Source organism: Myripristis murdjan, chromosome 18 (genome assembly GCF_902150065.1).
Source record: "Myripristis murdjan chromosome 18, fMyrMur1.1, whole genome shotgun sequence".
Taxonomy (NCBI): domain Eukaryota; kingdom Metazoa; phylum Chordata; class Actinopteri; order Holocentriformes; family Holocentridae; genus Myripristis; species Myripristis murdjan.
Window position 1 is genome coordinate 24,775,520 of NC_043997.1, and position 26,826 is coordinate 24,802,345.

The 26,826-nt window shown below is 41.5% G+C and overlaps 1 protein-coding gene across 1 annotated transcript in view; it reads right to left on the reverse strand.

The window, feature by feature from the left end:
- The window catches only part of nrxn2b (neurexin 2b), an 801,338-nt gene that overhangs the window by 462,825 nt on the left and 311,687 nt on the right, over window positions 1-26,826 (reverse strand). Inside the window, exon 4 of the mRNA XM_030076071.1 lies at window positions 3,632-3,933. Coding sequence (XP_029931931.1) covers window positions 3,632-3,933 — 302 coding nt within the window. The remainder of the gene's footprint in view (window positions 1-3,631; window positions 3,934-26,826) is intronic.

The following is a 26,826-nucleotide window of genomic DNA, read 5'->3' on the forward strand; positions in this document are numbered from 1 at the left end:
GCGGCCTCGCAGTTTCGAGGATTTTTTTTGTGCAATTTTGCATGTTTTTTTTTTTTTTTTTTTTTTTTTTTTTTTTTTACAGTGCATTGTGTTCTGCGTCGTGATTGGCTAGGGGACTGTAGACCATTGTCAATCAATCTCCTCCGTGCCGTGTCTCCTGTACAGTTCATTCTATAATACTGGACTTATTTTTCTGCGAAGGTTTGAACTTTGAGAGTTTAAACAACAGAGAAAAGTGAGAAAATGTTAATACCTGTCTGAGAAAAGTGTATAAAGTGTGTAGTGAGGGGTTTTACAGCCTTAAAACATCTATAATAATTGTAAAAAATAAAACTGACTACTTCGCAGATTTCGCCTATTGCGGGTTATTTTTAGAACGTAACTCCCGCGACAAACAAGGGACCACTGTAACACCAAATTTAACAAATGTTGTGGCTAACTTCCTCTTTTCCACTGCTTCCCTCTGTCGCACACATTTCATGAATCTATCAGGCTCCTGCCAGCCACCGTAGGAACTGAAGACCAGCACAGAGAGCTGACACCACATGAGAAAATACTTCTACTGTTGATAATTATGTATTTTTTGTGATTTATGCATTTTTTTTTTCAACAGTGAACATTTTTTATACATCTCAGGCTGCACTAATTCTGCTACACATCATCAAACTCAAACTTTGTTTATTTAACAATCTCAGTGGAGTCAGTTGTTTTTCAGAATGTTATATCAATCATATAGTTTTACACAATTCACCAAATGCAGATGTGTGTACTTATTTTTGTTTTTCTGTATTGCATTACTATATGCTGCTTCAGTGTTTTAATGGAATCTTATACAATGCAATATAATGTCCAGCATGTAACCTCTCAGCATGTGTCTGATCGTATGGCGGCAAAAGCACAGGCGTGAATCTTGGATGTATCTCAGTGGGCACGCGCGTGTTTGTGCACACGCATCTCATGAAAGAGCAAAACTCTCGCCCCTGGTAACCGATTGGCCGGGTATTGGCCAGAGTGTAAACACCGGGTCAGAGATGTGTGTGTGTGGGTTTGAGAGAGAGAGAGAGCCAGGTCAGTGTCAGTGTCTCTCAGAGGGACGGTCCAGTATAAACCCAGAGAGCTGTTTGACATTTAGGTCGCCTGTTATGTCAATTATGTGGGACGACCAGTCAGGGATTCAAGTTGTTATGTGGGTGAAGAGAGACTGCTGGGACAGCGTGATGTGGGCGGCTGCCAACTGGTTGACGGCATTGGAGGGATGCTGTATAAAGATGCATCTGATATCTGTTCCAGCATAGGTTTTCATGCACTTGGTTTACTTATCCACAGCATCTTGCCCAACAGAAAATTTAAACCAAATTAATTCATCGCGATTGGAGTCTTTTAGTCGTATTATTGTGAAAAACCTTGCAGAATTAGGATGTGAATCAACCTGTTTCAAGAAATAGTGATAAAAGTGGACTTACTGACACTTGTCTTTAGCAACACAAGCGGACATGAGAAATTATATCAATGAAATGGCAGACTTTTCCACTTGTTTTAAGACAAGAAAGTTTTAAATCTGTTACTATTTGTGAGTGGTTAAAGATTTGCAGCTTTGAGCCTTGTAGATGATTTTTGCCTCCAGTGTACAACTGGCTTTCAGCAGGACACTTGCTGTATTTCACACTAATTTAATATGTTAGTATAATGTATAAAATGAGGCATTGTACTCATAGTTAAACCACCAAGCACAATGCACCAGCAACCTGCATAATCTTCAGAGCTTTCAAACTGTCAGAAATGGAGAAATGTGCCTGATTTTTACAATTAAATCCACACAGTTCTGACATCTTGGAAGATCATTTCAAGAACCAATTTGTGAGCGATGAAACAATTTGTGCAATTACTATCAACGACAATTAAGTGCCAATTACAAGACAGACAGACAAAAAAGACAGGGAGACAGACGGACAGATGGTTGGAGACAACAAAATTGTAAGTCGTGTCACATCGAATCTGTTCATAACTGTGTCTCAGTGGAATGTGTGTGAATGTGTGTGTGAGAGAGAGATCTGCCCAGTGGTCATCATGGTGCAGTTGGTGGTAGGTGGGTTGGCTCATGCTTTAAATCTTTAAAGTCATATTGGCTTCCTAAACTCATTAAGCTAGTCTCACTCTGCTGATCACACATAGCCCTACAGCTTAACATATTTGACCCCGACCGCGTGCGCATGTGAGTGTGTGTGTGTGTGTGTGTGTGTGGTTGATCCTCTGCTCTTTATCCTAAGGCAAGTGCAGCATATGGTCATAAAGTATCAGCTCACAAAATCTTGGCCCATCTCCAAATATCTAAAGTTACCACACTGATATAGATGTCCATGTATGACAACATTATCGCTGTATGACAGAAATTGACAGTTTGGCTGGCCCAGAAATTTTTCCCTATAATTTAACAGCACTTAAGTCAACAATCAACAATCACTTTGCTCGTGACTTCTCGTTTTGGGGGGAGGGGAGAAGGGGGTTCCTCATTAAAAGCACATAAGCTTGATACTATCAACTGTTTTTTTTTTTTTCCCCCTCAACTTTGAATGGATGATTTAGCAGTCGCACACAAAGGAGTTGGTGTACTTTCTTTCTGCATTCGCAATCACATCAGGCCTTTTTTTGCATCCCGGGCCCCCTTACGATGCCTATTATTAGGGCTGACAAGCCATTCATTCCAATTACAATTACCAAAACACTGGGTAAGTAAGCAAGGCAATTGTAAGTGAAATTGATTGCATCTCAGTGCCTCTATCTGCAACTGCCAATTGATGACCCGGTGTATCGAGCCTCTGCCGTCGGCGCTATTCAATTCGCTTTGTGCTGTCCTGTGTCTGTGTGGCAGCGCATTTGCATGCGTGTGCAGGCGCGTGTGAAAATCGACTAGATAAAACATATACACATCCGCGCGCTCGCTCTCGCCGGCATTCAAGTTGCGAGCGCTCTTTTGTTCCCACTTAGCTACGATTAAAGGTTTGTAAAGATGTGTTGGGTAATTTGTTCAGAAAGGGTATAAGTGCATTGTCGCCTTTGATAAATTAGAGTGCATTCCATTTGTGTACCTAAGTACATTATGTGTATACGTACTGAGCACAGCACCGGTTCCACTTGTTCATTAATAACAGCTACTCTCAGCGCTGGCTTCTATGCAAATAGTTTTGCGGCTGAAAAAAGACTGTGATGTATGCCAATTATTTCTAGCTGTAACTGAAAATGTTTTCTTTCCTTTGCCCGCTGGACTGTGATGACGCCCATCTTCCTCCCCTTGAATGACCCCTGAATATGAAGGTGACATGGATCTTTGGTTTGTTTCGGGAAGAAAAGAAAGCCGACAGCAGGGAGGAGAGCAAAACAAAACAAAATAAACATCAGCACCGGTCCTCTTTTCATCCTCCACCTGGAAAAAGACAAAGATTAAGATAAGATTAAGATAAACTGGTGGCGAGCAGCAGGAGAGGTGAGAAGGCAAGACAGATGCTCCCCTTGACGCTTGAAGAGAAAGAGAAAAAAAAGGCAGAGACGGCAAAAGAGCCAAACAAGGCAGCAGAGAGCAGACAGAGGCGCTGCCCGCACTGTGGCGGCCGTGGGTCGCGCGTGCAGTGTTTACCTGGCGCAGGTTGCGGGTGACGCGCACGTCATGCCAGGCATTGTCGTTGAACTTGCCGTTGACGGGCTCCACCAGGGCCTCGAAGGCCCCCGAGCCCAGGTTGATGACGAGCCAGACGGCGCCGCTCTTCAGGGAGAGGTTGACGTAGTCGGCCGACTTGCCGGTGTGCAGCATGAGGCCGTTGCGCTGCAGCGTGCGGAAGGAGAGCGTGATCTCGTCGGTGCTGCTCTGGATGGGCGTCAGTGACAGGTCGTAGCAGAAGAACTCGTTGCCCTTGAAGGTGGCCACTGACTCTTCCTTACCTGGAGAGAGAGAACAGAGGAGAAAGGCGGAGAGGTAAGGATAAGGAGGAGCAGGCTATGTATACCAAAAGTGACCTATAATTAAAATCTGGTCGCGTTGAGCTAAAATTGAACATTAGCTGTTTTTTGGAAGCTGTTAGTATACTGATTTGAATGCAATGTTTTGATTAGACACACACACAAACACATATATGCACAAATCATAAGTTTTTGTGTCCTGTGATCCAATGATGGTCTGAATGATGTTTCACGGGCTTTTCTTCCCTGATAGGAATAGAAATCTAGGGTGAATCAAAATGCTTGAAGGTTTTATTGCGTTTAAAATGACAAGCTCTATAAATATTGTCTATTGACACAAAATATTGGCTGGTGACAGCTTCACAAGTCCACATTAATCGCACTAAAACTCATCTTTATTTCTCCACTAAAACAGTGCTCTCGTCCCCTGAAAACCGACCTTTTTGAAAACACTGGTTTTGCATTGTAGTGTGGCCAGTGAAAAACGGGGGAAACAGAAGGTTTTGTGATGTTATGTGTGCTGTACGATGTATGATGGTCATGTCATGTCATCATATCAGTATGCTAATATCACTTCAGGACCAAGGAGAGTGCCTGTTCAAGATTCCAACGCATTGTCTCTCAACTTCAATAAGGTCAGCTGCAACCCACAGCACGCACGGTCCACAGTCAGCATTTAAGGCATTATTTACATCAGTAATAATGTAGGCTGGTCCCTACAGACGGAGCACTTTAACAACCACAAGTAAGCAGCTTGGATAACAACAAACTCTAGGCTCTTTCACTCTTTCACACACAGGAACAAATACAATTTTAAATCTCATTTTCTTGTTTCAACTACAACATAGGAATTTTTTTCCATGAACACAATAAACTCTAGGCTATAGAAGTGAATATGTAGTCCACTTTTTTACAAAGACTCAGCTTTACCACAGGCCAAAAGTATGGTCACAGAAGCCGAGAGAAGACGGAGGAGTTTTCACATAAAAATACAGGTTGCCATTATTTGTCAATATATGCATATTATGGTGTGGAACATAAGCAAACTAGGTGAAAAAGTAACTTTTCAGTTCATTGTGACCAGATAGAGAATATTGCCTACTGTTTGTAAGTGTCTCACTAATGGAGTGCAAGAAGCACAACACCCATGTGTTGGCCTTTTCATGTGAAATAATTCAAAATTTATGTTTAATAATTGATAAATAATTCAAAACAAAATATTTTCATGATCAGTGAATGAAATACGTTAGCTCATGACTTGCAGTTATAAAGACTCAAGGCTTGAGCTGGTTTGGTCAGCTCAAAACCAAGCCTACAGCTGATCTAACATCAGTTACCTCGACTGTAAAGCCTTTGCTCTATGCAAGGATGCCAGGTGTCAGATGTGTTGAGATGAAACTGATCAGACATGGTTATTGATTGTAGCATTACAACATCAATTTTTGTAACAACTCTAATCCACTAATAAAATGCTTTCATTAACAAAACGTCACGGGGTGAAACAACATTTGCTTTAGTTTACGGACGCATTATCAACACATAAGTCGAAGTAATCTGACGCATGAGACGCTATTTAAAATGCAACGCATTCACACCATGATAGAGCGGTAACGGATTTTCTCTTGTGGAAATGAAATTCCATGAGCGCACGGCAATGGAAAAACCGGAGAGAGTGAACGAGAGGGACAAAGAGAAAGAGGGAGAGAATGTAAAGGGAGACAAAGAAGGCCAAGACCAGCCGCACAGACACAAGGTGGATTAGAGGAACCATTCAAAAAAGAAAAGTGGTGGAAAAAAGAAAGCATGTTGACATTCTTGCTAATGCTTGTCAGTCTATCTGCCTGCCGCACACGCCTTCCTTCCGCCGCACTGAGCATTGTTCACACACTGCGAGTCAAAACAGCTGGTTTGCACAATGGACACATGTCAAACACCAGCCTAACAGCAGGGGACGACACAGGTTCTGCTTGTCAGGAGCTGAGCAGATATCCGCATCTGTCACAACACAAAATAGTGCCACTACAATACACACAGCGGTAAAACCTCAATTACACCAGTTAAAGTGTGGATGCTGAAGCAGGTATTATGTAGCAAAAGGCCATTTAACCTGCTGTCATGGATAACAACAATACACAAATATAAATAAAACGTGAAAAAAGCAGCAGCAGTAGGGCTTTGAGAAAAACAACAACAACAACAACAACCTTTTCTGACGTATGAACACACAATTATTTTAGAATCTAGTAAAAAAAAAAAAAAATACAATGTAAACACTGTTTTCTTGTGAGAAAAAAAAGTCAACAATAAGTAAATGAAAAATCCTTTAATAATTATGGACAAAATTATTGTTATTTTTATTTTTATTTTTTTTTTTTTATAATTTTTTTGTCTATAATTCCTTAATAATTATCGACAAAATGTGTGTGTGTGTGTGTGTGTATCATATAGATATTTATTGATATAGATAAATAAATAAAAATACATGATCTTTCCCTATCTTTCCAGCATTGCATTTTGGTTAACATGTTGAAAATGTCCGCATTATGTTCATGTATCCCCAAAATTAATATTCTACTTTATTGCTTTATTGTTTAATTATTTTTATTGTTTCCACCTTGCTTGTTTTTCGTATTCCCTGCTGGGACTGATCACTCCTGCTGCTGCATCGGCCTCATTTCCCCACACAGATTAATTAAGTTGTATTTCATTGCACATATGATAGCTATGGATTGATAGCTCTACTGAACAGATCTACAGATCCCTTGACAGGTGTTAAAAATCAACTGCTTCCTCAGGCAAAACGTGACCTTTGGCAAAAGCATTGAGGATCAACATAACTCCGCCGATAATAGCAACATCTCTGTCAACTCTCAAATCACTCTACCCCAGGCAGCGGCGTTACAAATCAACGGATTCTCCCGACATGAGCTGTGATCTGAAGTGACACTCCACTTCCTGTGTTCGATTCCCCTCCCGGCTCCCCGGGGAGGCCGGCTGGAGGAATCTGCCTCAGGTAATGAGGTTTGGGCCTGAAATAGGAGGGGAAAGGAGGGGAAACTAAACCTGCCAGGATGCGCCTGTATGGTTGGATCATCAAATCTACTTTATCCCACAGTTCCATTACAGCAAAATCACTCCAATACCTTGGTGCATTTCCCCGGGGAGAGCGGCGAGGCTTGGTCCGAGGGGTGGTCCGTCAGCCGACAGATTGAACGCCCAATTTAATGAGTGAGTTAGCCACAGAGGCAATTTCGGGTGAGAGGAGAAGAGTGGTGATGGATAACAGCATGTCCATTTGGCATCTGGGCACGCAATGGTGACTTATGACCATGAACTGTTTAACAGGTTGTATGTGGAGTGGGACCGCAAAGAGTTTGGTGTGTGATATTACTGCACAAAACCACATGGCACAGAAACATCTACTCAGGACTTATGGAGTTGGAAAGAAAAGCTGATTATTTTTGGCATTACCAGGCATGACGAGAACAAGGCACAGAATAAAGGTGGTATGCTGAAATGGAAGAAACAGTATTTCAAAGAGAAGTGCTGTATTGTGTGACGGAACTGCTCTACTCTTGGCACATTAGAAGGCTGAAACAACTCACTTTGAAACAAAGAAATCTCAGCCTCGTAATATGAGTGCATGCACTCAGAATGACAGAAAACAAGATTTTATGCTGAGGAAGAAAACAAGAAAGAGAGGGGGCAAATGGCATCCCCAGATAGAGAGACAACTACTTAAAAGAGCATTTTGGCTGAAATCGAAATTTAGAGCAACCTCAACCGAAGCGTGAATCGTCATCAAGAAAAGGCATCAAGGGAGAGCGAGAAAGAGAGAGACAGAGAGGAGGAAAAAAAAGACAGAGGGAAAAAAAACAAATCCCCGAGAGCAGCCTCCTGGTGGTGCCTGTGTTGCTGATGTAGGAGGAACAAAAGCGTGGCAAATGGACCACAGCAACCATTTTCAATTATGTATTAAGTTGGGCCCCCTCCCAAAATATGGGCTGTTAACGGTAAGCAACAAACAGCTTGTGATTGCTTCCATGAGCTCAGCATCGGGAGAGATTGAGTCTGCGTGCAACGGAGAGACGAGAGCCACAAATGAAAAAAAAAAAAAAAAAAACTTTCCTTTGTTTATGCCTTTTTAATGAACAGAAGGCTGAAAGGAGGAGATAAAGCTGGAGAGGATCAGGCAGAGACGGGGATGGACAACGGGGACAGTTTTCACTGTCGCACCACTGTGCTGTGCAGGTGACAGTTGCTAAGCTACATCTGTCAGTAACTTCGAAAATGACACAATCGAAGGATTTTTGATTTTGGCGTTTGCACCGGAGCTGGCAAAAGTCATCACTGAGCAGCCAGACGTGGGCCACTGAGTTATCCAAATGCTGACATTGATCATGAGTCGGGTAAAGTCATTTCGGCTTACTCGGAGGACCCCCCTCCCAGAATGTGTTCCTCACTAGGATACACTTGTAAGCCCGTTCTCCCCCATCCACTCTTAAGTCTGAATGCTCCACTAAGTCAGTGATCCTTCACCACATGGCAGAGTATTGGAAAAGGCCCCCCCCTGCAACCCCTCTCCCAATTTCCCATGAGAGTGAGAGAGATCACTTCAGCCCCCGCTTTCAGGAGGAAAGCTAATATAAAGAAGTAGTCTCTTTTTCTTTCTCTGAGGCCACTTCAGCTCCCATCAAGATGTACTTGTCGCTATAAATGCTTCTCCTTCATCTACATCTGTATCTTACCGGCGCCCTCCCTCAGAAGCGCTGTTGTGATGATGTGCGTGCGCACACACGCGCACATGCACATCCGCTCTTACAGTACACACCTTTTCACCCAGATCAAATCTCCTTACATAAAGCCCGACAGCTTAGGCAGCGGTCGCCTCCATAGCCAGAGGTAAGAGAAGACGCGCCGGTACACACCGGAGAGTGGAGTGCTGTCAAGGTCTCAATTAACCTCACAGAGAGCCCTGACTACATCACAGATATGAGTCATTTGAAATTTAGTGGCTTTAATGGCTTCTATGTTAAACACATTTTGAGTTCTTAAGGTGTTGAGGACAGACCTTTAGTACGGGGTTTTCTTTAGGGGCAAAAATAGTACACCCAGGGTCCAGGCAGGGCAGTCTAACCAAAAGCAGCTTATTGAATAAGCAGGCGTAATCAAGCAAACAAACGCTTATCATATGCCCACATGTAATCCCTCAGGCATCAGCAGGCTTTTATAGCGCTCACACTTCCAGCTGCCGATCCTACACACTGGATGTGGAACTTACACAGCTGGGAGAACAGACAATGGTTGGCTGGTTAACAATGCAACTAGTGTGCAAAAGGTTGCAAGGTAAATGAAGACTGAATGAGTGCAGTGAAAATAAAAACAGTACTGTTGTTAGGCATGGACCAATTTATCATCAGACTGTCAGCCGATACCAGCAATCAGTCTATTAGACCTTTACAGGATGGGTTTGGGTTTTTCATGATGTATTCCCTTTATTCCAGTCATGAGCGATGGAGGTTACATTTTTGCCTTGATCAATCGGAGGCGCCGTGCCAGAGGTGCACTTGTTCATGTTTGTGCCTTTCCTGGACGTGGGAATCAAACTCGCTCATGGTCACTACAGCACTTCTACAGATTTCCTTTGACAGATGCTAACAAAGAGGGGAATTTAGCAACAGTGTCTATAAACTACCGCTTAATTTTGTCAATTGAAGCTTCTGTAGCACCACATTACCTTTACCTGCAAAGCATAGTGGGCTTTTGGACTGAAAGAAGAGTTTTGGCCCTGTCGACTTGAATTGGGCTGTAGTTGTGGAGCTTATGTTGCACCACTGGTATGATGCACTGAATGGATCAAGGCGAAGATGTAACCTCCATTGCTTAACATTGCCTGTGACCGGAATAAAGGGAATAGACTTCAAACCTATCCTTTCCAAAAGCAATATCAATACTGATCCAAAATGTATTTTTACTACTGATATTAAACTAACATTGTTTTCTGTTTATAAAACATTCAATTATCTTAAGACACGCCTGTTTGAACTCGTTTTGCACCTGCATTTCTCTTCGGATTCTCACCGTGCAATTCCTGACTTGCTTCAGCCCTCAACACCCTAAAATCGTTCCCTTTTCGCTTGTCCCTTCTGCTTCTCTTTCTCCACTTTATGTACATTAGCACAAAATGGATTCAATAACCTCAACCCCCACTCCCACCTCTGTCACTATCATGCCACCAACAACAGCTAAGGTGTTTGTTGCACTTAATGTGTCAAGCAGCTAGCCCTTTGTGACCCCACCAGCCTCCACTGTCCTTGCAGAGGCAATTCAACTGGCTGAGCTGCACAGTGATAGACTGAGAGGGAGGAGGAGGAGGAGGAGGAGGAGGAGGATGGAATTCCAGCCCGTATGGAATCAATGCCATTGATTAGGACCAGGGCCAGCACACACACACATTGTACCTATACACACAGTGCTAACACACTACCTTACACACGTGGGCACAGATGCACTAGCATGTATGAAGGAGAATGAAGAAGAACTAAGTAAAATGTTTCACTGCAGCATCACATAAAATTACCATCATGAATCCTGGGATTGACAGTGTTGTTCATCAATACCAATAATTCAACACTTGGCCTGGTGCTGAGATTTTTGGCTCTCACATTCTGCCATATATTCTGTTTTGCAACAAAAGCTGCCCCCATTAAAGTTTCAGCATACCCAATTTCGAGCCAAAAAAGCTAATGACAAAGGAGAATTACTGTTAGAGTGTTGCGCCACATACATTAGCTTTTCGCTCTGCTTTAATTAGCAACTGTATTTGACTTGCCTCTACTATAATAATAGGATGCTGCTCTTGCCAATTATGGGCCACCATAGTTCAAGGAGACAGAAGGCACAGAAGACAGAAAGTATTAAAGTGGCAAAACATGTTAGAGCCTGCATATTGGCAATTACACTCTGAGAAGATACACACGCTTGTGTCCCAAATTTGAATTCACAAAATATTTACAAAGGTACAAGTCAAAATTTGAATCAAGTTAATAGAAAGGTCAAATTGTCAAATTTGTTGTATGACATTTGCTCAGATTCATTATTGTTATTATTATTATTATTTTTTTTCAGTTCAAAGTTCTAATCCTGTTGCAGTGTCAACTGGTTGCTAACTCTGGTTAACAAAGGTCAGCTCGCTCCACTACACACTTAACCTTTGCCATTATGCCTAGCAGATTACTGACATTAGCCCTAAACTCTCAGTGAAACTATGAATGACAGAGCCATCATACGCCTTGCACTTACAATAGTGAATAACTCTGATCACCTCCACGGCCCACATTGCACACTACAGGCTGTAGATATAAGATATAAGATATATACTTTGGCAGAAGTTTTGCCCCCTCCGCCATTAAACAAAGTGCCTCACTGACTCAGTATAGACCTAGACTTATCTGTGTGTGTGTGTGATGCATGTGTATGTGTATCCGTGAGTTGCTGTATGGTTATCTGTATGTTTCTGTGCTTGTAGGGACTGTGAAGATAAATGTAATATCTTCTTCTCATCTTCTCTAAAGTAATCTCAACCTTAATCTTTATTGTTAACCTTAAATTTACCCAAATCTAATTTTACTTCTAACCTCAACTCTATGGTTCAGTTCCAACTTGCCCCATGTCCTTTGCTTGTTGCCCGGCGACCAGCTCTGCATGGTTTGGGTATGTATGGAATATTGACAAATTGACTTACAGAAGACATTAGACTTGGCTTTGGGATGTAAAGGATGATGCTATCTGGCTCACCTGCAATAGCAGTAGCACAAAATACAATCTACAAATATTCAAGTGTTCTTCCTTACGCAGAACAATGCAGTATCATAAATGGTAATAGAATGTCATGAGAATACCATCGCAATTGCTGTTTGTCAATGCTGCCCAAAATTGCCTTTTTTTAAGGAAGGTCCTTGCTGGATATTACAGTAATAAAAGTGCAGTGCAGTGTGTGTTATTAAATTGGTTTGAACTCAGACTAAGAGCAAGAGAGTGAGAGAGTTGGGGGGGTTGGGGGTTTAATAAGACGAGCTGCATGAATAGCTCCATCCAAACTTGTGTGGTGCATTACTCAACCCATAATGAACCTTAACATACTGCTTTCTGGCCGATTGGATTACATATTGAGGGTAATTAGGTACTTTTAGGGAAATTGGAAGAGAGAGAATGGGATGAGACAAGTAGGTGTGTGTGAGAAAAACATGTAAAATCTAGATGACTGCACACTGGCGGATCCACTCTTCACATCACATTACCTCACCGTTCCTTTACACACACACGTACATACAGTACACACCCACACACATGTGCACACACAGTCACCCTCTATTACCTTCCCACTAGTGCCATCTACCCCATAGAGGGAGTATCTGACAGCTTCGAAAAACAAGTCAGCTGCAAGACGAGCGAGCAATGGGAAATGCACGGGGCATATGAAAGCTTTGATGCCGCCTCATGAATCAAATGGACTTGCTTGGTCCTGTGGCTAGTGTCCTGTGTGAGCCACGAAGCACAGGCAAAGGCCCGTGGACTGATAAGAAGAGGGTGGTGCACTCACAGTTGCAAGCGCCACAAAACATACTGGACCAACATAAGCACACAAATAGTCAGGTACAGCTAAAGTAACTCAACTCTTAGGCAGTGATAAAGAACTTTTGCCCATGCACACACACCCACACGCACCCCATCCTCCCTCTTACATCCACAGAGTGAAACATGCAGCAAAAGCAAAAACGTAGAGCGCAAACTAGTGAGAGAGAGAAAACGCCCCAGGGAAAGCCAAGGCAATAGGGAGACAGAGAGATAGAACAAGGCATGCAGATTTGGAAAAGAGTGAGGAAGGGGAGGATGTTAAAGGTGTCAGAGCAGTGGATGGGTGGGGCGAGGGGTGTAGAAAAAAATGCTGAGGTGAGATAGATTGATAGATTGTTCAGATCTCCGAGCCCCTTTTGTGCGCCACTCCGCATGGATTTTCCCCTCTCTGTCTCTGTCAAACATAAATCTGAACTGTCAGCTGTCCTTAACAAAAACATATGGTGGTGTTCTAAGCTCAAGCCAAAGCCAATGAATTACCCCGCCCTCCCCTAGCACAGACAAGAGGCCTCACAAAACCTGCAACCTACTGGCATTGTGCACCTCAGGACAAGTGACTACGTCTTGGGAGGAACACCATAATTATCCAAATATAGCCATGAAATGGCGCTAGAAGAGGATGCATGGTGAATAATTATTGACCAAGATCAACATCATATAAACTAGGCAAAAAAAGTTCTGCACCACTTTTTCAGTCTATAATTTCTCCTCTTTATTTATACCCAATAGTGTTATATCTTAAGCGACCAATTTTTTTTGAGAAAATACCCTGCGATATTTTTTCAGTTGATCATTTCTCCCATTTAACAATACCGATTGGTGTTGTCTTTTATACCGTTAGAAAGCCTGATTAGTCCCCTTTTCAATGAGAAATAAGTTGTAAGGATTGTCAATCGATTGGTATGACCAACATGGCTAAACATGTCCCCTCCCACCCTTTTTGAGGGGAGCAAAATCCCATTCAATGTCCTTTCAGTCAATCAAAATTTCCTTCAGTGTTCTTCTGTTGGTAATTTAAATTGCACTCACAGGTGTACCTAACTGGCACTTAATTGACAACATATGGCAAAATGAGAAAATGAATAAAGTTGAGTTGTATCTCATTGGAAAGCGGACGAATCAGTCTTTACAACGGTATAAGATACAACACTATTGGGTATAAATAAAGGGGAGAAATTATAGACTGAAAAGTGGTGCAGAATTTTTTTTGCCTAGTTTTATTAGTGAATCCACTTTTTTGCCCTCCAAGACTTGTCTATTTTGTCTACGGCCTGTTTTTACTCAGCCTTGTCTTGGCCGGTTCATTACGGGATGTTGACATTCTCAAAGGTACCTTTTCTTTTACCTGGCCTGAAAGATCAGCTACAGTGTAGAGCTCCTACAGACAGTTCTTGATCTCTGTTAATCCATCACAAGCTCCTTGGACATTATTTTGACATTTAGAAAGACAATGTTAACTGCCTATTTTAGTGTTAAAAAGGGCATGATTTGTTCTTGTCTCTGCCTTAACTTGGTTTCAACCCCCTTTGGTCCTGGGTTTGTTTCAAACGCAACTGGAGCTGGTCTTGGAATTGTCTTGGACGTCACTAAGTGCGTCTTGACTGTAGTGCTGCTGAACATGCAAATGAGAATGCATTATAATACATTATGCAAATAATTATTAGGAACATAAAATCATGATCCAAACACATGCTGAAGATTAACTAAAGACCATTAGATAGCTATATAGATATAGTACTTTATTGATCCCCAGAAGGGGAAATTATGTTGTTGCTGCAGTTACAATATCACACAAATAATATTAATATAAATAGAGGATCGGGGAGGAGGGGTTCAGTATCCTGCTGCTTCTCCATAGTGTTGTGCAGTGGACAAAGGGGACTGTCCATGATGGCCAGAAGCCCAGAAAGTGTCCTCCGTCAACAGGCTGCCACAAGTGCGGTGCCATGGAAATTATAATGATATTAGTAAAATTAGACTTAACATTAGTCTTAAGTCGTGCTGAATAAGGTATGATATCCAAAGCAATTCTCTATTATAGGTGATTCTCTATTATCCACCCTGTTTCCTAGCCCAGACTTAGCCTGGCGCACTATCTACTTTGTTGCATTAATGATTTGTGGATTAATTTATGGATCTCTGCCTCCATAGTGTCTGGTAATGCCACTGACAAAAGGCCAAGAAAGAAAGAACATTCTTCTAAACCTTCTCAAACTCCTTTCTCTCCACAAGTGATTACTGTATATATCGATCCTTGGACTGATTGCACTCCTCTAATGAAGGAGCAATAATTTGCTGTCTGCCCAGCTCATTTGCTAGAGGCCAATGTTCTCCGTTGCACTCACCATTTCTCTCCCATTTTACAGATGCTTGTTGAGTCCGGAGTGAATGTGAGCCATACCCAGTATTTCTTTTGTTCCAAAGGATGCTGCTGAAAGGGCCAGAGTATCAATATCGAATGAGCTCTCCATGGTGAGGGATGGTTGCATGACAGCTTCTCTGTATTTGCAAGACACTAGGAGTCAACTGAGTTCCCTTCTTCTTCCTCCTTGAGCCTAACAGTTGTACAATATTCATACCCAAGTCTGAGAGCGAGGCAGGATTTAAAAGAATAGAGCACTTTCTGGAGATGATACAGATAAAGAGCCAGAGGATTGAAGGGCAGTGTCTTTATTACATGAGGTGGACTGTAGCGTGTTGGGAATATTTTAGAAACGTTACAGAGAGGATATCTTAGAATCTGTTTAAAGATCTAAAAAAATAATACTTTTGAAGCTTATGATAACTCAAATTATTCAAGAATTCAAGAATATTATCTCAGTTGAGAAATCAGGAGATCACTTCAATATGGTTTTATTTGTGAGATTTTTATGTCTGTATCCACCAATTCTCATAATGTTCCTGACTTTATTGGTGTAATTTATGTCTGCAAGGTGTCCATAAACTTTACTCTACCCCGCTGGTAAGTGTGCTGGCGGAGGACATGCATTTTAAGGGCCCTTGGCATAAAGACACTTGATTAGATTCATTTGGCTCATCCACCTTTAAATGTAGCTGCAGGTCACATTTTAAGAGTGCAGTGTTCTTTTTAATTTAAATCCCTTATGCTTTTGCTTTGATTGACAGTATTTGAAGGTCGCTGGAAGAGCATGCAGGTGGCAGAGAGAGAAAAAAAAAGCAAATCTTTCCGTGGAGCTGTTAAGAACAGAATTCAACGTGATCCGCATACTAAATGTGCACTTTGTTGGGAGACTAGTATTGTAACTTGGGTCATATTACACTGACATTACACTTTGAGCAAGGTGTGTCCCGAATTGGGCTGTGTCAGCATTGTGTAATGAATAGGAAGATGGGGCTTTGTTTTGACCTTTCCGGAGAGCACCTTCTGTCTGTTCCAATGGCTGTTGATTGCGCTTTCCGCACCATAAGGCATCCCACAGCCAGACTCACTCACTCCCATCTCCAGGAGTTTTTAGCAAACATTTTAATGAGAAGGCTCTGCCTGTTCCCTGTTTTCTATGTCCGTAATCTTGTTCTTTGAGCTAATTTGAGGTGGTAAAGGATTAATGAGATATACTTAATGGGGGAAAAAACAGTTGCCTTAAATTGCCTGTCGCCTAGGAAACAATCCATTTTGTAGCCATGACACAGACTTCTGCAGCAGCCTTGTGACTCCTCGCCACCTCCCTTTCCCTGTTTTTTTCTCTCTCTCTTTCTCTTTAAATCTGTTCGTTCTCCCTCAGTCATTTCTTGTCCCTCTGTGGGTGCCTGGCAGGTGACTATTATCACAGTGGTGGGCTGTTCGGTCTCTAGGCTCACCCTGGACACAAAGAACATGTCGGGTGAGCTGACACTAACGATAGGCTCATGCGTTCTTGAATGGCGGGCTCCTTAGCCAACGGAGAGCTGACTGCAAGACAGGCAGAGTACATAATAGGACCTATTAACTTGAGCTGGAACATGTCCTTCACTTGAACAATGTCAGCCCCTTTTTGCCAAGTTGCTCTTACCTGCATGTCAGTTATGTCATATCACATTAGAGAGGCATCTTTAAATAGCAAGAAATTGGACTTATTTCCTACTTCCCCCTTTCATCTCTGGGTGCAATGGAGGGCAAACCCACCTGGAAAGAGTTCACACACTTTTTTTTTATTTGCAAAGAGTAGTTTACTCATAATTTAAGTCTTACAGAAGTCTTGATGACCTAACTTCCTAATTGTAAGTACTAAACTGACTTTATATGATGGCAGGGTCATGAAAGTATGGAGTGATCACTGTTTGGTAGTTTGCCTTTTTCAACATAAGGTCACAGTTTATACAAGGATACAAGGAAGTTTATTGGTCATTATACAACAGGTTGTATAATGAAATTAAAATGTGGTTCCCTCTTGATTGATTAATTGATTGTATATATATAAAAAATAAAATTATTAAACATGGAGGAGTGCAGATGGTGCTTATCACATCACTGTTCAAATAAGGGTGCAAATACTACTCTTAAGCCAACTGGAAAAGGGGGATTATTTTAAAACATCACTCTTTTGCATGAACTCTTATGCAGAACGTACAGAAAAATGCACTGGCCTACTGTTTCTGTTGTGGAGTGGCTGATGGCTGGTGATAAAGCAGCGGCTTTCTGACGAGTGCCGAGAGTGGCAAGGCAGACAGCCAGAGGAGAACCTTTGTAGATCTTTGAAGGTTTTGATTCAGATGTGTGACTTGGAGAGTGGGGATCATCCAGCACTGAACAGGAGCTCAGACTGGCTGAGGCCACAGAGTAAATACACAGCTGGTGTTTGTGTGGTTTTGGTTCTTGATGTGTTCGTTTGTAGGCTGGAGAGGCCGACGCTTGAGCTCGGCAACACTAACTAACAAAAACGTTCTTGTAAAAGCCCTGAAAGCTGTCTATGCAGACTGGAACAAAGCAACTCCAATTAACTATGCAGATAACAAGCCTTGAGTGCATAAAGTGCAAAACAATTTGCAATACACAAAAATAAAGACAAACTATAAAAACAGAAGATTACAAAAATAATAGCTATTGAATTTGGAAATTGTAGTGGTTAAACTAATATTTGGCTTCATTTTTCGAGGTGTCTTTTCCGTCTTTTTTCATAGTTGGACTTTTTTTCTCTTGGTGAGCTTTCAGCAGAGAAAATATGCAAATGGGTGAGAGAATGGATGATAAAGAGCTACAGGGAACAAAGCAAAAGTAGGCGTGTTTTGAACGCAAGGAAGGATACTTTTGAAAAAATGCCTCGCATATGAAGAGAAATAATTTTATTTCTGTCCTGTCTGGGGAGAATATTTGAAGGCTATATGCTTGTAATAGGAAACTCATTAATTTCTGTCCTTAGTGTATGTATACCATAAAAATCTGTGGGCAAACACTCAAAAGTAGCATAGTATTTATCACACAAAGTCATTATATGTGTGCTCTCTTACACACACACACTGTTTTGTCTGTTTTTCTTGTGATTGTCCATGACAGGTGGGTATTCCCTGCACAGGCTAAGGCCCATGCAATTGCACATCAGCAACATGAAGGTAATCACATGAAATACCCAGGTATGGATTGATTTTTTTTTTTTTTTTATCCTATAGCTTCAGTGAGCATTGATTAGGCTCGGTTCATTAACTGTTCTGAACTGGTGTGAAAATATCTCACAGGGACCCAGCCACTGTGACCAAAATGTATTTGAAAATATATACATGTAATAATGGCTCTGTACTAACAAGGACCATAGAGTCAGTGTTAAAAAAAACAACGAGTCTATCTGCTTTCATACAATCATACTACAAGTGAAAAAAAAAAAGAAGCTTATTATTCTATTGACAGCTGGACGGACTGCCTAAAGAGATACATACATCAAATTCAATGAAGTGCACTCTCCTGCATAGTTATCACAAATTACTGTCAATAGAGTTGAGGGAACAAGAAGAACAATGTGGTTTTTATTTGAAAGCATGTCTGATGTTGTTGTTTTTGTGTGTGTTATTTTAATTGTATGGAAAGCCTGGCAAACTGCCTGAAAAATTATCCAGCGGGAACTGCTTCACTTAATATGTTAATGTCAGTGCCGGAAGTGAGGCGACGTTAGCATTAGTGGAATTGTGTGTGTGTTTGTATGGACATATTGGCATGCAGTGAAGTTGAGGTCCCAACATTATGTCGGCCTCCTCTTTGACAAATCAATCTCCCAGTCCGATAAAGGAAAAATTTGTTTCTCAAGGGGAAAACTAATAAAGACATTGATCTGCACATGAGACGACCTCATGCTCATTCTCACATTATCTTTCCCTCCAGTGACCTCTTTGATACCGATCCACAATGGCTGCCAGCAGAGAAGATGGCATCCATGCAGAGGTTGCAAAGGGGAAGGCTGATCAACTGCTAAGGAACGAGGAAAAGAGACAAACTTCAGTAAAAGTCGATGTTGAGCGAGAGGCGATATCTTATCTGACGTGCTGAACTGCTATTAAGGCATTCAGTCAGCTGAGGAAGTGTTTTAATGAGCGGAACTCGTTGCTAAGGGTGTTCACCTCTTGAACCCGCTATCGAGAAAGTGTGTAACTGCCCACAGAGGAATTGGAAAACATGGCTGCAACAGAGACAAGTGGAGAGTTTAGTATGCGGCTAAGAAAGGAGGATCTGGCATTGTGTATCTGATAAACTTTTAACTATTAAACAAATAAGGGTGACATGTCAAAACGGTGGTTTAACAAATGCCACGAGCGTCTGGCAAGCCGTCCGACAAGGGAGCCGCTTTTTCCAAAAACATGTACCTCGCCGTGACTCCACTGGAATCCTAATGAAGCCCATATGATGTGAAAGGCAAAAAAAAAAAAGTGTTGCAATGGGCTGACGAGAGTGTGGGTGGAAATAAGAAATACAATACATGCAGACAGATAAGCCAAACTTGCGGAATACTCTTCGGAATACTTTTTTTTTTTCTTCCCTCTCATACCTGATCAATATTTCCACTGACATTTGAAGGTGAATGTAAAATTACTGACTCTGAGGGTGCGTGGACAGGACAACAAGCGGAATGAGGGAGCTTAGTTGGTGTTTAATCTGCTGATGTATTGGAAAGCCTTTAGCTAAATGCTAACCTTTCCCTGTGGAAGGCTAGTCAATGATGAAGACGGTGCTATGAGTCAGCCAATACACCATGCAGCGAGAGAAACTATGAGCTGGAGCGATAACATTTTCCAAAGAAGAACTTGGAGAAATGGGGGTGTGGATACTACTCTGCTTCTGCTGGATCAAAAACCCGGGAGAAAAAGTACATTTTTTTTTAGGAACAAAGGATAGAATGCTTAAGTTTTTACTGATGCCTTTAAAATTTAAGAGCCTAAGGGTCATGAAAAGTGCTCGGCACATAAAGGATCATGTAAAATTTCAGCTCAAATATGATAAGGCCCAAAAACTTCAGGTATACGGCTTCATGAATAATTTAGTTCACAAATCTGACTTCATTCTGAACATCCGTTTTAGTCATCTATAGTTAGAAAGTGTCTCTCTGTCTTCCAGTAAAGACTAATAATACCACCACTACTCTGATCAAACACTACCATAGGATGATGAATTACTTTCGGCAAAAAATATTAGACATTTTAGTTTACCATCCTGTTACGTCATCACAGTATAATCTTATGAGAGCCACTAGCAACATACATGATTACTACAAATAAACAACTTACTTTTCTTAATTGAGAAAAAGCACCATGGAGCCACCACCTATATGCAATCAGAGCTTGTCATTCCACCCACAACTGGTCAAAACACAGCCACCCTTCAAATAACTTGCCTACAGTGAGGACAAGCAGCGTGAGTGTTAAGTGGGGCGTCGCTGGAAAACAACATGAACGATCAATCAAGAATCAGCTTTTTCCCAGCAGCTTTTTCCCAGCATGGAGCATGGCACTGTTGAATAAATATAGGTGAGGTGGTGTATATATCCGCACAATGCACTGTATAGTTATTATTATGTGTAGCAGTTTATGAGTACAGGTAATGCATTGGTTATGTGAGTTAATGGATTCAAATGGAATATTTCACCAGAAGTCATGTTTTCATTTGTGTGATTGCACACAATTAATGTTTCACATGATCGCGTCGCATCGATGATATATGGGCTGATGTGACCAAGCGCACATATGCACGCATGTTAATACACATACTTGCAAGCCGGTGTGCACATACATGAACATGCACGGCTCTTCTTCATCAACAAATGAGTTGTGTTGTTAGTTGATGCTACAGTGGCTATTGACAGTGAACTAGCAGTGTGGGTGATGGGCTGTTTGTCTAATAACCAAGGCTGCATTTCAATTTCACAATCCACTGAACAGCCTGCTTAGCCACACAAGACTGATATGACACCAGGCTTAGCGAGAGGCTGTTTCTGTGTGTGGGTTTGTGTGTGTGTGTGTGTGTGTGTGTGTTTGTGTAATCGTAATGATGGTGGTAAAAAGCCACGTATTAACCTCATGGTCTGCAGCGATGGCATCCATCAGATGTTTGAGCCAACCTTGAAACAGGTTGAAGAAAAGGGGAGACTTTGTTGCAGAGCTCACACAAATCCAGCCACCACACACATACACACTCAAATACGCCAAAACACATCTACCCCCTACTTAGTCCCACGAGGGCCCCATTATATTAGTGGAGCTTGAAAGTGACTTTCCTTTATACCTCTCCCTTGAGGCCTGGCCTATGTGATACACGCAGACAGCACTCTATGTCTGCTCTAATTAAAGACTCTAATTCACTGCCTCCCTCTGTCCCTGCCTCTCCATCCATCCCGTCTGTCTCCTCCGTCTCCGTCAGTCTGTCTTTCAGTCTCATGCTGACCGATTAGTCACAGCAGCGCAGACTTTTCGCTGGGAACAAGTTTATGCAGGCGGAGACTGCCGTGAAATACCCATCAGGTGTTTGCGTGGCGTGTGACGTTCGCGAGGCATGCAAACGCCAGGAGACGAGGCGACGGACGGATCGAGGGACCGACACTCGCAAGCGCAACGCAAACACAAACAAATAAGGGACGCTCCTGTGTCTGCGACATCTCTTCCCCATAAATTATCCATGTCTCAGCTCCCTTTTCTCTCTCTCCCTTGCTTCCTCCCCAGTGGTCATCATTTACTTTGGCTTTAAGGACACACACATCCTCTGAAGGCAGCGAGTTAATTAGACATTGGGCCCTTTCTGTCCCACTCACTCTCTCTCTCCCTGGCTGTCTGTCGGCTCAGTGCTGCTGCTTCAAGGAAACAACACACACACACACACACACACACATACACTCTGCCTCTATGCGGTAGTGTGGGCAGCTACTGAGCTAGTGCATGTGGGAGTTTTATTGTACATGTGTAACATAGTGTGTATGTGTTTCCTGAGGCCCGTGGGTAGGTGGAAAGGTCTTTGAGTTTGTTTCCAGGCTTCCCATCCCCAAACAGAAGACTTTGTCTTGCCCAGGTCGGCTTTGCCTTGACAGCTACACTGTGAGCTCCGCTGTTTCCCTCAACATGTCGGCAGCCTCATCACAAACCTGTCAAATGCGGGAGATGTGCACGAATGTCACAACTCTTTACACTTTGCGCGACTGAAAGGTCCCTTCAGGCTCAGACAGCTAACCTTGAATGATGAACTAAAAAGAAAAAGGTAAGTTTGACACCCCGGGGTGCGTTATGACAAGTCGAGCCATTGTTTATGGTGAAGCGACGGAGGCGGTCTATCACTGTGCGGCATGTCAAAGTTCATGTGCTGTTTATGGGGAACTTCTTACAAGGTACCTCTGTGTTTTTTTACACTCTAAGTAATGGAAGGTGGACACTTTCTATCTGCTGTTTCTCACGAGGCACAGAGGAGCACTTTCAAAAGATCGGAAAAGTTCAACTTGTTCGCGGAGCACATATGACATGAGCTGGCCTTAGCAAAAAGACCAAGAACACTATAGAGGCAGTTTATTAGCTTCTCTGGCTCCATGGTCAAACCCAGAACAGTAAGTCTTCCCTTTCATTAATCAAACTCAAAAGACAGAATTACACACCGAGTGGTAAATGCAACCAAGGGTGGACATAAGAAATTATAACTGCTCTTGTCACTGTTATCAAGTCGTTTCTACATACATTTTTGAAGTCTGTAATCTTACTTTTACCCAAGTGCTTTGGCTTTAGCGTTACACTTTGCTACAACTTAAAAAGCATCGGCTACTTAGTTCAGATTTCGTAGGCTTGCATCAAATTTACCAATTTACCAGTGATGATGGAGGCAAACAAGATGAAAAAAGCTGATCCAAAGCCACAGCCTTTGCTCTTTTAAATTCAGACTTTTGAAAATTCTTTGTGTTTGTATGTATGAGGCGCTCTTTAAAGAACCCACCACTAACATAATCCTAAATTGTTCATGCTTTGCTTCAATTATGTACTTGACTTTGGAGAATTTTCTTTAATTACAATAACATAGTCCCGATTCTAATTCACATTTAAGTAACTCAGTAACTCTTACTTTGAGCACATTTAAAGTCTAATTGCGCTCAGACAGATGCTGCGCCCGTGCTGCTTGCATGTAATGTAATTTAAGGGTTATGAGGGAGTGTATCAAACACGGCAGACATGTTTTACAAAGTGGAGACGGGCTGATTGAGTGTGACCTGGAAAAAACAACAACAACATACACACAAAATATTCCAGATATTCATTTTGTCCAAGCCAGTGGCTCTCCCTTAATGTTTACAATCCAAGAGACGCTGTCTCCCATGGCAACAGACATTACCTCATCATTTGGAGCGGGAGCTTGTGTAAGAGGTCGATACACTAAAGCAATGGATCAGGGGCACACATAAAACAACAAGGTTTGAACAAAGATATAAGAGTCACTGATTATAAAACAATCACAAACCCTGGGAATCATAATTAGGCCTTGCACAGCTAAAACACCGAGCACACTGTGAAACAACACCTCAGAAAAACATGGTGGTGCCAGGCCAATAAGCTCTTACTGTGACAAGTTCAATCGTTCCCTGATTTGGAAAAACACATGAAGAAGAGAAACACACAAAAACCCTGTGTAGTGCAGGTCCCTGTGTTATCTATGAAAAAAGGTGAAATTTGACTGTTGAGTGGAAAAGCCACAACAAATGGGTAAAGCTGGGGTGCAGAAAAGAGGCAGCCAAGTGGTAATAATCAAGTGGCAAAAATTTAGGGAACGATCATTGCATACAGAAAGGCACTTAAATACACACACATGGAAATGCACACGCTTAAACTACAAAGGATGAAAAGCTGAACAGTTTCTGGTTCTGTTTGGTCCAGTTTGAAAGTTATGTGGGATTAGGTCCACACAAAATCATGGGAATGTCCGGTACAATGTACATTATGCATCAAAACCAGTAAATAGTGCAAGTTATGAAAAAATATCATATCATTAGACAGCTGCCCAGAGTTTGACAGTGTGTCACAAATGGCCACAATTCATCACTATCAGTTTCAAAATAACACATTTGAAGGTGAACCAGGGAGTTAATTGTATCAACTTGGACTCTTCTTGTTGTGGTTTGCTGTCTCTCAACCTGTATAAACCTATAAATACTCATAATTGTAGGCAAACCTTGTGTTTCCCAAGTCTGTTATTACTGCTATCACTATAACTAGAGCATGCCACACCAGCAGCAGTGCTTTTGCACTTTTCCATATGAGGATATGTCCTTAAGTCCAGTCTGAGTGGCTGGTGCTGTAATGTTAAAAATCTATTGACCTGTTAGAGATTCTGTAATTTCATATATTTAATCTGTGAAGCCATCTTCTAATTCCTCAAACCAACAGCATACAGTGGGAGATTAAAATGGGATTTACTGTGTATTATAGAGCAGTCTGTGGATTTCTGTTCGTTCATAAAAATCATAACAATGCTCCATCAATGGATTTCTACGCATTATTAGTGGCAGAATATGGAAGTGATACAACCTTAAGCTAGTATCGGTAAAATAGTTTTTTTTTTTTTTTTTTTTTTTTTAATCCAGTGATTACGTACCATTTAGTAGTCTAAATCAATTTTTTATTATTTAAAAATTCAAGGAGACAGACTGAGCTGGATACAGAGGGCCTCCTGGAGAAGATGGAGGCTTCTGCAGAACTCTTAAATCACAGCTGTTTCCATACTGTTCCAATATGTACTATATTTTGAACTACAAACCACTGCACGCAAGTTTTTTTTTTTTTTAATAAAAAAGTGCTATTTTTCTGTTGAACGAGAATGAGAAGGTAGTACGTGCCTTCTTTTGTTGTATCGTGTCCACTGAGGAGTGAAAGCAGCCAGCTGCTCTCTCTTAAGTAACATTCTCCATAGCATTCAAATCATAAATAATGTGATACACAAACAACCAAAAAAAAGGATGAATAAATAATACATAGTTGTCTTTTTTTTTTTTTTTTTTTAGTATATAACATAATGACAGAAAAAGCATGCCCTTGTCACTGTTTTCAAGACTAGACCAGCACTCTGGGAGATGCTAAGCCTGTGCTGCTTGCATGCAATGTAATTTAAGGATTATGATGTAAGGTGTCACACACAGCAGTCATGTTTCCCAAAGTGGAATAGGGGATGATTGAGTCTGGCCTCTGTGTTGCGACCTGTACATTGTCATCCACTACAAAGCAGGTTTGTCATGGCAGGAGGTGTCGGCGGGTCAAGGCCGCTCTTATTCACCTCACACTGCAGGCACCGTTATATTGCAATCAAAAAAGGAAAAGCACATATTCAGAGATTTCATGCCCAAGCTAGGCTACAAAATGATAAATGCAGATATTATTGAATAGCTAGTAGCAACTGTGGGGTCACGTAAAGCTACCATTAATGTTTTATTTTTCTCCAAAATGCAGTTAGTTCCAAAAAAAAAAAATAATAATAAAATTCTAAAAACAACCTTTACCCAAGTGCCTCTATTGTCAATACTTTTCCCAAGTCCTTTGACCCATTTTTAAAATTCACATTTTAAGCACTGAAAACTTTCTAGCTAGAGAACAACATTAAACATTAAATTATAAGTCCCGTACAGTGGAGGTGCCACTGATGTGAGATAGTCTGGTTTTAGTTCCCAAAAAATGCTACTTTTTAGTTATGACAGCGCTTTGGATTGAAATCAGAGGCATAATATTGAGAACTGACACGTGAACTAAGTCCTGTTCTTTTGCAAACCATGACTGGGACTCTGCCTTGGACAGCATGCAGAACACCCTGTTTTAATTACATTGAAAATATGTGATAAAACACATATTTAAAAGCAGAAATACACACAATAATAATCATAAAAATCATAATAAATTGCAGATGACAATCCTCGCCTAATTCTGAGAGGAAATGACTTAAGTAAGGGCTCTTGTCTAATTATGAAAATACTTTATTACACACAGACAAGAAATTTCAAGTCAAATTTCAGCTGATTATGCCTTCACCCTCCAAATGTGCATGCAACCTGTGTGCATATAACCACTGCTGATTGATGTAACTTGATGCATGCATTTTTTTCTTATTTAACCTATAAAAAATAGACTTTACCACAGAAGAAAAATACTCAATATCAGCACTAGCTGAATAGAGCATCTGGTCCTTGTTCATATTATGAGTACAAATACAATCGAGGCAACGCTGAATAGCTGTATAGTCTGAACACGTCCTGAGAGCAGGACTCGGCTGGTGGTTTCTGTCACCTTTGACCCCTCAGCCTCGGAGCCTCCCACTCAGGCCACTTTAATATGTTGGCATGCTGCGGAACTGCAGCGAATGATCAGCAGATGCTATTTCATCTGTTTGAGTAGCGACCCAGTGGGGATTCACACTTAGCATTGTTTGTTTCTGAGGAGTTGACAGGCAACAAAAACAAGGAACAACAATGTGTGAGGAGGAGGAGGTAAGAGGGAGAGGGGAGGGCCCAGCAGGAGAGAGACAGGTCATTTTAGCATATTAGCCGCAATGCTAGCATCAAGCTCAGTGCTCTGCGGCTCACATTTCAAAATACACTTTTGTGATAAGATGCATACCAATGTATTCAATGGCAAATACATATTTGAACATCTGCTCAATGTAGATAAATGGAGAACATATTAAACCATATATGCATGTGTGTGTGTGTGTGTATTTCCTGTATGACAATACATACTATATCTTGTTAAAATAAGATATGTTTGATCTTGATGGATGGATGGATGGACCCAAAGTGTGTGGTACATACATGGAAGTGT